This window comes from Neopsephotus bourkii, unplaced genomic scaffold (assembly GCF_033783945.1).
Source record: "Neopsephotus bourkii isolate Nb327-2 ecotype Australia unplaced genomic scaffold, CSIRO-AGI_Nbou_v1 NB_936, whole genome shotgun sequence".
Classification (NCBI taxonomy): Eukaryota; Metazoa; Chordata; class Aves; order Psittaciformes; family Psittacidae; genus Neopsephotus; species Neopsephotus bourkii.
This window is the reverse complement of record NW_026901430.1, coordinates 413,312-428,644: the sequence shown is the minus strand read 5'-3', so window position 1 is coordinate 428,644 and position 15,333 is coordinate 413,312. Positions and strand designations below refer to the sequence as shown.

General features: G+C 48.7%; 2 protein-coding genes across 3 annotated transcripts in view; one reads left to right on the top strand and one right to left on the bottom strand.

The window, feature by feature from the left end:
• CD99L2 (CD99 molecule like 2) overlaps window positions 1-15,333 on the top strand; it is a 78,437-nt gene that overhangs the window by 2,622 nt on the left and 60,482 nt on the right. The window lies entirely within an intron of this gene.
• Window positions 1,424-7,870, bottom strand: HMGB3 (high mobility group box 3). The gene is made up of 5 exons (XM_061357977.1): window positions 7,726-7,870; window positions 4,810-4,966; window positions 4,161-4,300; window positions 3,471-3,645; window positions 1,424-2,912 (listed from the first exon to the last, which is right to left on the bottom strand). Exons 2-5 carry the CDS (start codon window positions 4,957-4,959, stop codon window positions 2,769-2,771), a joined length of 609 nt encoding a protein of 202 aa, XP_061213961.1. The 5' UTR covers window positions 4,960-4,966; window positions 7,726-7,870; the 3' UTR covers window positions 1,424-2,768.

The window sequence follows — 15,333 nt, the reverse complement described above, 5'->3', positions numbered from 1 at the left end:
AGAAGCATCATCTCTACATCTGCAATAGTCAAATTTGAGTCTCTGGGGTCCTGCACTAGCATTGTATTGAACAGCATCTCCACAGCAGGCTGTATTTTAGCCATCTGCAGAGCAGGAACACGTAGTATACCACAAGGTCCAAGACCTTAATCAAGCCCTACAAGTCAATAGATTTCCAATATAATGAAGACAAAGAGGTGTCAGCTCTAGTTCTTATTTGCTAATACTATCAATAGGGGCTCAGCTCACTGGCAGTTAATTCAAAGCCAAGCCCGATTTGCACAGCAGTGATGTACACTAATTCCCATATGTAGCTAAGGGGAGATTTTGCCAACCAGACAAAAGAAACAGTATTAGAGCTCCTGAAACAATGCCATCACTTTTTGTTGCTCCACCACTTCCCCACCAATTTTCCACGTGCTGGGATCTCCAGGTGTCCTCTCCTGCATAGCTGAAGACATGCAGAAAGGATAGCAAATACAAAGGTACCTATTTCTTTTTTCCAGACACCAATTTGAGGCTTTTAAAATGTAACTTCCTATAAAATGGGGGCTAATTTCACACTTGGTTTTTTTTGTGCATTAAAGACAGTAAATGCCATAATTAAGCAATTATAGCAGTATTTCTAAATGATCCAACTGCAACTTAACCTTAAAAGAGTTGCTACATGTTGCTATGTTTCATAAAGTTTATTAGCTCATTTCATCCAATACCAAGTTTTGCTTGGTATTGCTTTCAGGTTCTAGTCCATCTCAACTCTTTTGCCAAAATACTACAATTGTTGAGAAGTCACAGGAAGCCAGATGTGCTACCCAATTAGGCAACAGAGCTGTTTTATCCACATTAGAAGTAGTCACTGCCTGTGAGCCTGGCCCTCATTAATCTGCAGTTAGGTTCAAATGAAGCAGTGGCAGCAGCCCATACTCAACAGTTTACACTAATGAGTTACCCTGTCCTGCACACAGTAGTCCGCAACTCTGACCTGCTGTTAATGCGAGTATCCTCACACCCCATCTCCTTCTTGCTGCCAAGCTAACACCAACTGCTAACTACAGACAGCACAAGGGTAGTGAATGGGTGCTGTAGTTGTCCCAGTTCATGCAGTTTCCATGCTAAGGGAAAATTAGGTTAGCCATAGCTGAAGACCAGGTACTACTCTTCCCTTCCAATGGCTGCAAAACAGCCCCAGCTTGGATTTGAAAGATGGCAATGATACAGCCAGCTGGTCACCCAAGAGGAGAGAGACCTGCATAACTCCCCCAACCCACCTCATAGGACCCAGCTCCTATTAGAACTTGCATGGTTAGAGAAAGGACACAGACCAAGTACCTGTGCCACACTCCTGCTTCAGCAGGGAATAAGACTAGGCGCCTGGCTCCTGCCAAGAATCAAGATGCTAGAAAAAACCACAAGTCTGAAACAGTTTAACACAGGACAAAAAAGGCACATTTTAATATGTACAGCAATGCATTTGGGCTATAAATTTACCCAACACAACTGGAAAAAAAATCCAAACTATGCTTTTATACTTATTCCATGGTGTCAGCCTCATTCCTAGCCACCTACCTTTCTCTGCATCTCTGAATGCTGCTATATACACACACAAACAAACAAGTCATGAATGTTCATTTAGGCTCCCAAGTTCAAGTAATAAAGTTCAAACTTGCATAGCATCTTATGCCACTCAGCCATAAACAGTTACGATTGCATATTAGCTGGAGCAGCCATCTCTTTCAATTCAGCCAGTTTTGGCTGGCCACCATTTTTTATTTAAATCCTTGAGTCAGAATGTTTCCTAAGTCACCAGCCCTGAGGGATGCCACAGACTTCAAAATGAACCTCTTGCTGTTGTCAAGATCCTTTAAAACCAGAAATTTAGAGTGTTGTCAAGAACAGTTTTAAAAATGTAATACTGTTTATTTTGCTTCAAAAACATTTCAGCATTCTAAACATACAAAAAAAACAGAACGTTGCAAATTCGTTTAAGTACAGAGTGTTTTTGAACTTCAGGTGCTGCACTGGCTCTTCCCTTAGTTGACGATGAAGAGATGTCTACAGTTTCAGTTTAAAAACTACCGCACTTAACTAAAAAAATCCATACACTTCTCATGCCAGCTGAACCCCCTTTCCACAACTAAGAATGGCAGCAGAATGCTATTTCACTATATACAGAAAGACAACTTTAAGCTAAATGGACGCCCACTGTAGTGTAAATAGATCTACCCTCACAGTGCATGCTTTGGGCCATGGCACCCTGGGGAACATACAACCTTTCCAAGTAATCACTGCTCCTCTAAGGCATCATAACTCTAAGCATGTACCACAAGAATCTGTCTAGTTTTTACAAACTATAGATATGTACAGTTTATAACCCAGGATTTTCTAGCCAATAACCATATAGTAACACCACCTTACAAATTAAAAAATGCTTGAAACATTTTTAAATGCTTTGTTACACCAACAGCAAAGTGCACAGAGTTAGGAGAACACTAGAGCGCCTTTTCATTTTAAAAATGTTTGGAAATATGTACAACTTTGATACAGTTTCAGGGTGCTCGCTACACCCATGGCCACTTCATGTAAACCAGTTACAATTTTCTAGAGCACTTTTAGAAACTACAACGCGATCGGAATCCAAATTTTTTTCTTTTTTTTTTTTTTAATTAAGCCTAATAAGGGCAAGAGACACCATCTCAAATAAGAGGTGCTTCATTTACGGTGTTTCCCCTACTCTATGGTATTCACATGGAGACAAGTATTGTACAGTTTTATTCATCATCATCATCTTCATCCTCCTCTTCTTCATCCTCCTCCTCCTCTTCGTCTTCTTCCTCTACCTTTTTCCGAGCAGCTTTGGTTGCTGCTCCCTTTGCGCCATCAAACTTTCCTTTAGACTTGTAGTCTGCAACATCCTGCAAAGTCAAGGGGACGTCTTAATTTGCTCTAAGCGGCAAACACACAGCATTTGTACAGCAGCGGGTGTTAACGTAAAGGGACTGGCTTTCCACAGCTGCACCTCCAAAAGGGGCAACACCCAGAGTTATGGTACACAGGTATGCAGACACCTAAGCATCCTCAGTTGCCTCCAGATGATGGATACCTTGAACCCTGCCTTCATGGTTACTGCCTAGAGGAGGAGAAGAGAACCCAGCCTCTCTGAAAAGTTTCCTGCTAATGGGACAAAACTCCTTTAACAGCACAACACACCCTGTGCTGAAGCAACGCAGCAGCCGCTGCTGGGCATCACTTGGGGAAAGCTCTCCATCCATGCTGGAATTCGCCCTTGGCTCTCTAATCTCCTCCATCCCAACGTACAGAGCGCTCAGCTGCGTAGCACACAGCATGATGAGAACAGGTCTGTAAGCTGGAGATGCTCACTCTGCTGGGGCCACCTTAGCTGGGTATACATTACAGAAACACATCAACACAAGAGCCAGCATGGAAGAGGCACAAGTGAAAATTAGCCTTACCTTCTCGTACTTCTCCTTCAGTTTAGCTGCCTTATTATTATAAGGCTGCTTTTCCCCATCACTGAGGTTGTTCCACATTTCACCCAGTTTCTTTGCTACATCTCCAATGGATATGCCAGGGTTTGTGGACTTGATCTTAGGGCGGAATTCTGAACAGAAGAGGAAGAAGCCGGACCTTGGAGAGAAGCACCAAGAGGACAGTCAGCACCACAGCAGCCTGCCTGGGGAACATCCCTTCCTCTGTCCCTCAGCCACAGCATTCACACCGGAAGAATTTCTTGTTTTTACTTAAAAAGACCAAAACCCCAAACAAAAATCCAAATCCGTCTTTATTTTACTGAGGCCCAGACCTTCAGCCTTCACCCAATGGCTTCTTTCCATCAGATGTTATCTATCCTCCCCACCCAATTTCATTTTAAGATACGCAAGTCTCACTGTGGTCCACTCATTTCCATGTCTTCTATTACTATGAATGTAAGGGTACCAAGTACTGATAAGTCCTGTCAGTGTTCTACATGCTCAAGATGACAAACTGCCTAGGAGATCTGCAAGACAGTATCAGTAAGCTGTGAAGATTACCAATACTGCTATACCAACAGCATACCCCATCTACTTCCTTTATGGAAACCTATCAGATCTGTTACAGGGTGTGGAAACAAACCAAAACACATTTAATACAAAGTCACTTACGGTGGTCGTTTCGGAGCATTGGGATCCTTCTTCTTCTTGCCACCCTTAGCTGGTCCATAGTCCTTCATTTCTCTATCGTATCGTACCTTATCAGCCTTTGCCATTTCATCAAATTTAGCCTTCTCCTTGCTTGACATGGTCTAAAAAAAACAACAAAACAAGACACCAAACTTGTGATTACCCAACAGCTGGCAAACTTTAAGTAAACAAGCCAACACATACTGACTCGATAGGAAATTTCAGAGTTTGTTTGTTTTCTAACGGGACCACCTTGGGGACGAAGGTCCTGGACCAGGGACCGCAGCCACCACTGGCATGCTCGTAAGAGGGAAGCAACAGGAATGGGACAAGCACAGCCAGAGTCCTCTGTAAGGACACAGGCCTGGATGGAGGTAGCAGCTGAAGGGCACTGCCTGGGAACAGGAAAAAAGGCCAGGCTGTATAACTGAAGCACCTCAACAGGCATACACTGGGCTGAAGCTTTCACGATCATAACAACAGTCAGCAGCACCCAATCAATGGCTGGGACACATTGCCAAGAACGGCATACAGACCAAAACAGCACCAGCTCCCTTCACATTCAGACACATGCACATCATTTTAGCAGATACAGCAAGTTACCCCTTCAGGAAGTCACAAATTAAGGTACCTTCCACCTCTCTGAGCACTTCTTGGAAAACTCTGCAAAGTTGACTGGAACCTCTGGGTTCTTTTTCTTATGTTCCTCACGGCACGTCTGCACAAAGAAGGCATAGGCAGACATCTTGCCCTTGGGCTTCTTCGGATCACCTTTAGCCATCCTGACTCTGTATGGAAAAGAGGGGAAAGGGAAAGAAATAAGTGAGTGCATGCATGGACAAATGCATATATATGTACATAGTGTGCATGTTTATGCATAGACACATGCCACCATCCCCTGAAGTGACACCCCATCAGCAACACATCCCTTTTTTCCCCCAAAACACTTCCTACCATCCCCAACAGAAAGACTCAAGTTATTCTTCCCTTGACACTTGGGTTGCAGACTTGAGCCAAGCAAAACTGGTCACCGATTTCAGTTTTACATTGATATGCTTTTACACCATGTCCTAAGACTGGAGACAGACTATTAAATACACATACTTCTGTCCATTAAGAGTTATATATGAACTAATATAAAATATTTTAGTTGGCTACCACACTGGGGCTCAAACAGTGTGCACAGCACCAGGCTGTGACTTATCCTTTTAGTAACTGGAGTTCACATGCTCACAGCTGCGGGGCAGGTAGAAAAGCAGTACAGGCTATTTCCCCCATGAAACTGCAATAACGTTCTATATGTAAGGTGGTGTGGAAATAAAAGCTAGTTTTAAACACAACAGGGCCCGTGAAGCTCAGTGAGGTGAGCAGCGTTCGCTCTTGCTCCACCAAGTGACACATGTTCAGAGGCATAGTGGTCAGTGCAAAGATGCGATGAGCAAGTCACCAAGAGGATGATGCTTACTTTTGGGCTGTATTTTTTTTCCCTTTCCCCTGTATTATTCTTTTTTCCTCTGAAAAAATATTTAAAAGCCACAATAAGACAATTAAAAAACCCCAATCCCGCAGTAATATTTCCTATTTACTGCCTCCGAGGCGTTTGAAAAATTAATTTTTATTAGCACAACGTTAATATTTAATTGCGCCCGTTCACTCTCCGTGTGCGGCTGAAGTGGCTTTAAGCCGCCCGCTCCCACCCCGGCCGGGTCTCCGCTGCCGCCCTACAGCCCTCCGCGGGCGGACAGAAAACCCGCGTACGCTGGGACCAGGCGGCGAGACCGGAGCGCGGCCGGGACCGGGGCCGAAGTTGGGGGCGAGAGGCCCGCCGCGGCCGGCCCGGCCTCCGCTCCGCTCCTCTCCCGCCATCTTCTCCCCCCACACTCCCCCAAGGTCACCGCGGCCGCTGGGCTCCGCGGCGCGGGGAGCGGGCACCTGCGGCGGGGCCGGGGCCGGCAGGCGGAGGGGGCAGCTGCGGCTCCGCCAGACGCCAATAATTCATCTTCCATTTTGTGAAATGCCTCCTGATGAAAGAAAGTGCCCCTGAAATGCGGCGGGGCGGCGGGCGGGGGGCGGCGGGGGGCCCGGCGGCGGGGGGGGGCGCGGAGCTCCAGCCCGGCCCCGGGCGGCCGGTGCGAGCGGCAGCGAGAGCGGCGGCCTCGCTCCGCGCCCAGGGCCGGCCCCGCTCGCTAAGATGGCTTCTCCCAGCGCCGCCGCCGCGCCGCCGAACAAAGCCGCGCTCCCCCTCCGCCGCGCTCGGCCCCCCCCGCCCCCCCCCCCCGGCCGCCAGCCCCGCCAAAACGCCGCCCCCGCCGTGAAGGGGCTCCGCGCTCGGCCCCCCATCGGGCGGCGGGGGGCGGCGGGGCCGGGGCGCGGACGGGAGGCGCCCCCCCCCCCCTCCCGGCCCCTGCCTAGCGCAGCGCTCTCTAACAAAGGCTCCCGTGCAGCCATTATCGCCGCCGCTACGCTCCTCCGCGCCGCCAGAAAAAGAGTGCGGAGAGCCCCGGGGCGGCCCCCCGAGGCCCGGCCGAGGGCAAGGGGAGGTGGGGAGAGAGAAGCCGGGGCGAAAGCGAAAGGTTTGGACCCCCGGCGAGGCGCCGGGAAGGAGATTTTCCCCGCCGCGACCCCCCTCCCCATCCCTATGCCGCTTACACGTCTTTCTTCCCTTCGCCGGGGCTCTCCAGCGCCAGCCATATTAATGCCCACAGTACGGGCGGCACGGCGCGGGGAAGCAGCGATGCGGGGCTCCGCCGCGGGCGCAGCCCCTCCGAAGACACCTTCCCGAGCAGGGGAAGAGCGGCGGAGGCAGAGGCGAAGGGATCGGGGGAGTTTGGAAGCGGCGGCGGCAAGAAAAAAACTGCTTCGCCAGGACCGACGGGCGCAGCGCGCAGGGTTTATCCCTGTCAGATGCTAAAGCGACAGCCATATTAATGCAGAATAAACAGCGGGCACGGCATTGCGCACGGCCAACAACTTTCCCACCGCCGCCAGCCCCACCGAGCCCACCCGGGGAACGGGGGCAAATAAAAGCTGAGGGCGCCGCGCGTTTTGCCGTGCGACATTAGGAGGCGGCAGAGAAAAATCCCTGCCCATGCGGGGGAGAAGAGGAGTTAGTCCCGGTGTAGTTGCTGCACCAGCCATATTACTCTCGGCGGCACGGGAGCCGGGCGCAGAGAAACGGGGCTGCACCGGGGACAGGTAGCCCCTCCGCACCGGGGTGGGGGGCTCCCGACGGAGCAGGAGAGGAGAGCGGGGGATAAACACTGCGCCTCGCCCGCTGCCCACCGCCCCGCCAGCTGCGCGCAGCATCTGCCCCGGCACCGGCGATCTCCGTGCGAGAGAGGAAGAAAGTTTTGGGTGATTTCCTCCCCCCGTTTTTTTTAATTAAAAATATATATATAAAAAAAAAAGGAAGAAAAGAACGGAAAACAAACAAAAAAATACACCGATATCAACCACAGAATGAAGCTGGGTCGGGCAGGACGAGGGGCGCAGGGCGGGGCGGGCAGCGGCAGCCGCCCCCCGGAAAGTTGCGGCGGGGCTCACGTACCTGTATTGTTCGCGGCAGTGTGGACAGGAGCTGAGCGCAGGGCACGGCGCGGGGCTCGGCGCGGCTCAGCCTCGCGTTGGCTGCCTACGAGAGCGGCCTGATTGGCTGCGGGGCTCTGCCGTTTAAAACAACCTCCTCGCCAGCTCATTGGCTCAGCCCCTCATGAATATTAAGCAATACCGCGCGATGGTTGGACGGCGTGAGTGATGTCATTCATTCAAAACTGTAGCGCCCGCCGGGGGAAAGGGGAGGTTTGGAGGCACGAGCCTTTTGGGGGGGGTGGGCCAAGCTCATGTCGTCCCGCGCAACTTTGCGCGTTGCCCCGCGCCTTGGGTGGCGGGAACGCTGCGGTCCCTGCCCACGAAACCGCCATGTGGTTGCGGCCACCCGGGGGGCAGCCGGTTGCCCCATTCACCACCGAGCGCACCGGCGTTGCGCGCAGGGTCGTTGCGGGGTGTGTGGTGTTCAATGTCCCTCCCTTCCCTGATGGACAGCGCTGGGTCTGGCAGCCCCCTCACGCTACCCGCGTTGGTGCCGTGCTGGAGAGAAGACCCACCGGCAGCCGCGCAAAAGGGACGAAGGGCAGCGAAGGCAGCATCTCGGGGGAGGGTGGAGAGGATCCCCGGCCTATGGTAATTGCCTCATTGCTGATTTCAGCAAGGGTCCCATTCCGCTTTCACCGGTGTTGTTATCAAAGCCGGTTTCTACTGCGCGTAACGGGGAGGGAACCGAGCCCAAAAGAAACTCCGCTGGCAGTTCTGCCGATAGATGGAAAAGGAACTACACAGCAAGAAACAGCGTGTTTGTTGGGGAGGGGAGAGTTTCGCTCACTCAATCAAATAAAACACCAAAACAATTAACTTGAATTGCTGTTTCTAAACTACTTCCAGTTTGTTTGGTATCAACTTTCTAGGATTTGGTTGTTATTACAGCGGCTACTTGGTTGTAGCCAAGTAAACCTGTCAACATGCCTTTGTGACTGAAACCGCCCCAGCATGGCTCAGGGGCCAAGGGGACAGAGACTCCTTCGGCTCTCTTAAAAGAGCTGTTTCCTATAGGGCAGTTGCCAAATGGTTAAACTGGTATTAGTGGCTGACCACAATTGTCGGCTGGCTTGGAAAACTGGAGTTGTTATTTTAAGGCTTGAGCGGTAAGACTCAGAAACCACCGTGTACTGTTATGGGCTGGGCGTAACTGCCACCCTTTTAGGATAGCCAGAAGAAACAGTTGCACTCTTTAAGACACAGATAGTGAAGAGCAGCCTCCACCCTGGGCTGAGAAGCTGGCAGGCAAGCTGGGTTTAACAGATACTGCCCTGTGGAAGCGCTTATGGCTATAACAACATATGGTCACAGGTTGTCTTTGCCGGAAGAGATCAAAACAAAACGTCTGATGAGACATAGAGGAGTGCCAGCCTCCTGCTGACAGAGACACTGGGGAGCGTGCAGAATTTCACCCAGGATTTTAGCCAAAGTCCCGCCTGGATTTCTCCCTTAGGCTACACCTCAGCTGGTATAGCAATCACCCAAATCCAGTTGTCATCCATATGCAGAACCGCTGAGGCTTAGAGAGATCTTACACCCATGTCCTTGGGCTTTCCAAAGCAGATATGGTAAAACCAGCCTTACTAGCCTCTTGCCCTATTTCTACCTTCTAAAGCCAAAAGCATAAAACAAGGTGGTTCATTCATAAACATTAATGAGGCTACCCGAGGGACTGTATTCTGTAGCATCATCATAAAATAAGATAAGCAATACTACTGCAGGATAATCTCTTTGTAGCTGACAAACATCCCTCTCACCTATTTTTAGAGATACTTTAAAGTGTTTCAAACTAGTTGAATAATTAAGGCTTTTTCTCTTGGCTCTGGAGTTGCACATTTTTTGCACTGAAACACTTTTTTCCTCAAATCACAATCTCACCTCACAGAGCACACCAAGCTGGGAGCATTACAGAGGTGAGCAGTGGCAGCCCTGATGGACAGGCTTGCTTAGGACAGGCACCTGGCATTAAATGCATGCGGCCCTTCTAGTCATCTCCACAGCATCCTTCCCATTTCTCACAGGCCAAGGCAAACATTCACTATGACACTTGTTCTAGGCAGGCCATGGAAGTTTTTACAGCTGGTCAAGGGGCAAAGGAGGTATTTTGGTAGCTGAGAGACAGCTGGGTGGAAGGTTTTGTCCTAGTACTCACAGCATGGTTTTGAAAGCAGTGGAGGGCTGAGTAGCAAACGGGTGACCATAACCCCTATGGAGAAAGCTTCTACTCACCACCAGAACTACCACTGCAGAAGGGAATTCTCCTGCAGTGCCCTCTGCCCTGCACATTGCACTGGGCTCTGCAGCTGAGTGCTTTCCCGCAGTGCACCAGGGCAACAGCCTAGGAAGTTGTCTGAGCAAATCTAACCTTTTGCTGTCACCTCTTTCAGGCCATGCACCCCACTTCTTCCTAACTCCAGCCTTCACCTGACCCCTCCGCAGGCCAAGGCAGCTCACTAACCTAGCAAAAGATAAACAAAGCCCAAAATTCAACCTCCTTTTTCACTGGGTTAAGTTTCTGCTGGACCAGAGGACTGAACCGGCATACCTAGGGGTCAGGTGAGTACCAGAGCAGAGGCAAAAGAGGATGCAGAAGGGTTCACCCAGGACTAGGGAAACACTTCTTAGAAGTATGGGTTTGGCAAAATTTAGGGAGTTTTTCTTTGTTTTCATATTACAGACTACTGTACATTTATTCTATAGGAAGCATGAGAAGAAAACCATCAGAACAAACTTCAGGCTTCCTGGCTGTTGGCACAGAAAGCAGTGTTTGCCACGAAGCTAGGAGAGCTCAATGCATAGTCTTGTACCTTCCCTTCAGAAAGATCTGCCGTGGTCCCCACCATACTTGCTACAGGCAGATTTATTTTACAAACACATGCTATGTGTTTAAGCAACTGTCAGCTATGCCCTGCATCCCACAGCAGGGACCTAGGCCAGGCAATATGTTGACTATAAGGACCAAGCCATAAAATTTGGTTCATGGTCCCGTATCAAGCAGACAGCTTGCTGAGGATATTGTCCACAAAGCCTTATCCCAGCTGGAATCGCCAAACACTGAAAGCTTCTGGCCCGTGTATGTCATGTTGGTGCTGTCCAGGAAGCAGCAGAGATGCAAACAGTTGAGGCCTCATCAGTACTGGCCAAGATGGAATGGCATCTCTTCAGCTAGAGATGATAGAAGAGGGAGGATGCTGTGGAAATATCTGGAGTAATGAAGGAGTCTTCCAACAAATCAACAGATTGCATAAATACACTTCAAATTCGTGGAAGTCATCCACATCACAAATGAAATGCCTTCTTCTGCTCCATAGAGCTCTGAAAGCCCAGAATAAGTTCACCTATTTTTGAGCCAACAGCCAGATCTCATCTGAACACTAGCAACAGCTTGGTGGGGTCAGCCTTCTCAAAGCTCAGTCCTGCTCCAGTTGTGTCAGGTGGCTAGCAAATCTAGGCCCCCCATGTGTCTCAGCTGCTCAGGAATCAGTGCTGAAAAGACCAGAGTGATTTGGTGATTTTGGGTGTAGAAAGGAAACAGCATCCTCGCCACCACTGATCAGCTTCACAGCTCATCCAGCCATTCTCACCTCCACCCTATCGTTCCCATCAGTGAGACCATGAATGCCTTGGAGTGATCCTGGAGGACAACTGTGTATGAAAGATTGGTCCTCAAGACCTTTGTCTTGAATCCAGAGTCTGAATCCAGATTGTCTTGAGTTAGAAAGCTAGCCTGACACTAACTTGATCTCTTGTTAGTGCTGCTAGGCATGTGCTCAGCACCTCATATGATTTCAGCCACACAGTGGATTTGAACTGATATCACATCATTACTGGATTTGTCCAACATTGGTCAGAGCACATTGTTCTTGTTGTGTTGGCTATCTTGATCATGAGTAGCATCACCTATTAATAGCTAGGAATATGCTGGTCTGAATTCACAAATGGAAATTTCAAAGCATCTCAGTGAACCAGGAACACACCAGTCAGAAAAATGACTAGGGCCCCTGATGCCATGGTAGCCTTAAAATGAGCTACTGTGTCTGAAAAGCTTTCCAAACATACACAGTCATTTCCAGAAGGAATTAAACAGTTACCTGGTTTCCATTCTCAAGGGGCAGGTCAAATACACAGTGCATTGCCAAAGCAGTTTCCTTACTGAGGAACATCTTGGGCTGAGATTCAGCAGCATCACTGGGAATAGCCAAAAAGTTCCTCTGGTCTGCAGCACACATGCTTGGAGATGGGCTGTTTCACCCCATCAGCCTCTGTTTTCCAGTGCTGATACTCAAGTTTCCACATTTCTTTCTGCCAGCTGATGTAGGTACTGGAAAGCCATGAAAGTCTGCAGGGGGCAAGTAACTGCAGTAGTGAGGTATTGGGTGCCAATACAGCAACAGTCCTTTTGTCCTTTACCTAGCTTTGGAAGATGCTGAGCCCATGAATGTGCGGTTAAATTAGGAGCACCCTGAGCACTGTATGGGGGAGCCTATTCAAGGCAAAAGGTACAGGATGCATCAAGAAATATCACTGGAATACCTGGAGCCATCTGCCTGCTGTCCTTACTGAACTAAGAAGTAATTTTCTGAGGCCTTCTAAGCCACAGGATGCTGTGGCTCAAGAAAAACAGAAGAATCGCAAGAAGAAATACACTTGCTATTCACAGGGTGAGGAAGTTCAGGAAAGCTCAGTTCTAATATCTCAGTTCCCATGAAACACCTTTTCAAGCAACCTGGACACCCAGCACCAGTACACTGAAGGTGTGCTCAAAGCCCTGGTAGAAACACTGGAGAGTAACTAGAGTAGACACAGCAAACCCAGGATATCATCACGTATTCCTCACAGTGGTGTATTGAGGCATCCTGTCCTTAGCAAAGCCTGTTATCCCAGTGTGGTCAGAAAGCTGCAGTTTAAGCAGTGTAATTACAGCTGCATTTGGCGCTTCCACTCCTGTCTGGATCACATCTCTTCACAACCTTTACCCACTGGCAAAACTCTCCAGTGAAGACTTGACCTGAATGAAAAGGCTGATATAAATACATCCCTAGGGTTCTGCCAGCAATTAGGAATAAGGGCGGGGGGGGAAACCCTCCGATGAATCTAACAAAGCCAGGAAACCTTTTTAAGCAGAACCAGCCTATCAGAGTGACAGAGTTGACATTTAAGGTTGGATGGACAATAGTGACATGAAAAGTGTTAAATGACCTGTTCATCTCAACAGCATATTCATTAGGCTAGTTAGGGGGCTGTTTCAAAAGCCTTCAGTTTGGACCTAGCTTCTCCCATCACTGACCCTCTGTGTTAACATGCAATAGAGATGAAGAGGCTCGATTAACCCTTCTCTAACTGTTATTATTGAAAGCTGTTTGCAGAGGTTTGATTTAGAAGTACAAGAGCTATTTTTTTTTATCTTACCATTTCAATCAAGAGTTTCACTTCAGTAAAGATGAGGAGGAATCCCTCCATCTGAAACCCTCCAAGTTCTATAACATGTGGGATTTCCATGCATGGATTTTCTGATGCCCACAGCCTGAGGCTGAATTCCAAGTCCTGTAACTATAGTAGAATATTTGTAATTGCTCACTGGGATCTCAGCCAGTGAGAATATTTCCTCTTTAACCTATGAAACAAAAAGAGTTACCTTAAATACATGCTGCAAGTAGAAAATAAAATTAGCAATGGTGTTGAGGAGCTTGGCAGCATGCAAGTTCAGAGAGACAGAGGTTAATCTGATCCCAGTTCAGCTACAGGAAACCCAATGTTCCAACAATTAAAATATTAGTCCAGATGAACAGGTGACCCCCCTAAACCTCCTAATGGGGTGGTACAGCCTGTTATCCCCTGTAGCCATATCCCATTAAGCTGACACCTCTGCAGGAGTAGGATACACTCACAGTTGCACACACAAAATTAATTATTGTCAAACACACTTCATGGGGACCGAGGTGAGAAGTTAAAATAATTGACAATTATATCAGGCAGCAGTTCAAAACCTCCTTGCAGCATAACCACAGGCAAGAGAAACAGAAACTCATGGTTACCTTCGCAGGTGGGCTCCTCCTCTTGGCTTTTTCCTTCCTTTCTGCCCCTTCTCCCCCTCCTGTTGTTGCTTCCCTTTGCACCCTGGTGCTGGCTCTGTCCCAGTGCATGCTGCCAAGTGGCAGTTGGCCCTTGCACACCTGCTCCAAGAGATTTGCCACCACAGCACATCACCTCCTACACTACCAGACTCCTGGAAACCGTGTGCCCACTGCATGCTGCCTCCTTACATCCCAGCTCATCTCTGCTCCTTCATCTAACACATCCTTCCTGCCACAATACGCTTTCTTCAGGCATCTCCTTCCATCTCAACTACCACAGGACCATCTGCTTCCATGCTTTTTAAAGAGGCACTATGCCAAACACTGTAAACACCAAGTGACCTGTTGGATGAGCAGTGAGCAAAATTTAACTTCAGAAGGATGTTTCTGCTGCTGTTTTGCATAGAAAGAACCACACTCAAAAAACTTAAAAGGTACTTAAGGAAAAAAAAAAAATCCCACAGGACAACCGGAAAGAATCCCTGCAAGATTCCCGTAGCCTTCAGAGGGAGTGGAATCTAGATAAAATTTTAAGAGAGAAGACTGTGTTTTCCTTGCACTTTAATTGGCAAATAATCAAGACCACATTCAATGCAACACAAGTTCTTGCAATCATGCTGTGACAGCAGACCAAGAATCTCTATTAGGAATCCCATGCAATTACAACCCAACAGCAGTCCAGCAAAAGACTAGGTATAAAGGGAGACATGACCCCACATTAGAAAGAAGCCAGTGATGATATGGCTAAGGTGTAGTTCAGACAGTGACACACTGAAGTGACACTAAAGGAAGCAATCAGAAGGGCTGGCACTGGGACAAGAAAGCTGCCACTGGATAGCTATTTCACAGTCCGGAATTGCTATAGTCAGAGTTGCTTTCAGATCATCAAATAAACACACAATTAACATCAATTTTCCAAAACCATGAACACCCCCCTCCACTCAGCAATATCCGAACACAAATGTGTATCCTTTTCTCCTGGGCCATCCTGCCACTGTCTCCTCTTTGAAAGATGACTAGGGCAGCACATGGCATACAGACCAGATGATACCTTTAAACAACTCACGTTCAAACGAATGAAAGAGGAGAATGTTCTGCAACGAGCATTATCTACACTCTCTCACAACATGTTTCTGAGTGAAGCTCTGTGTCTGGCCATGGTTTTAAGACAGTCTGCCTGCCTCCAGATGCCTGTCCTTGGCTAGGGAGAAGGAGGAACAAGTTTTCCCTGCAGTAACTCTGAACTAAGTGCTTGATCTCTTCCCTGCCTGGTCAGGCTGCGGGGTGCTCAGCTGTGGGAGCACATAGCGCAGACCAGCTGCTCCGCCTGGCATCTGAAGTAGGGTGAAGGTCTGGGTGTAAGAAAACAAGGAGAGTGCTGGGCGATTCCAGCCTGGTGGGGAAACAGGCTGCCTGCACAACAGGGCTCATAGAGGGATTAAAACTCTGACTCTCAGAAAAGGCATAAACGACGCAGGTCCTGCAAAGGC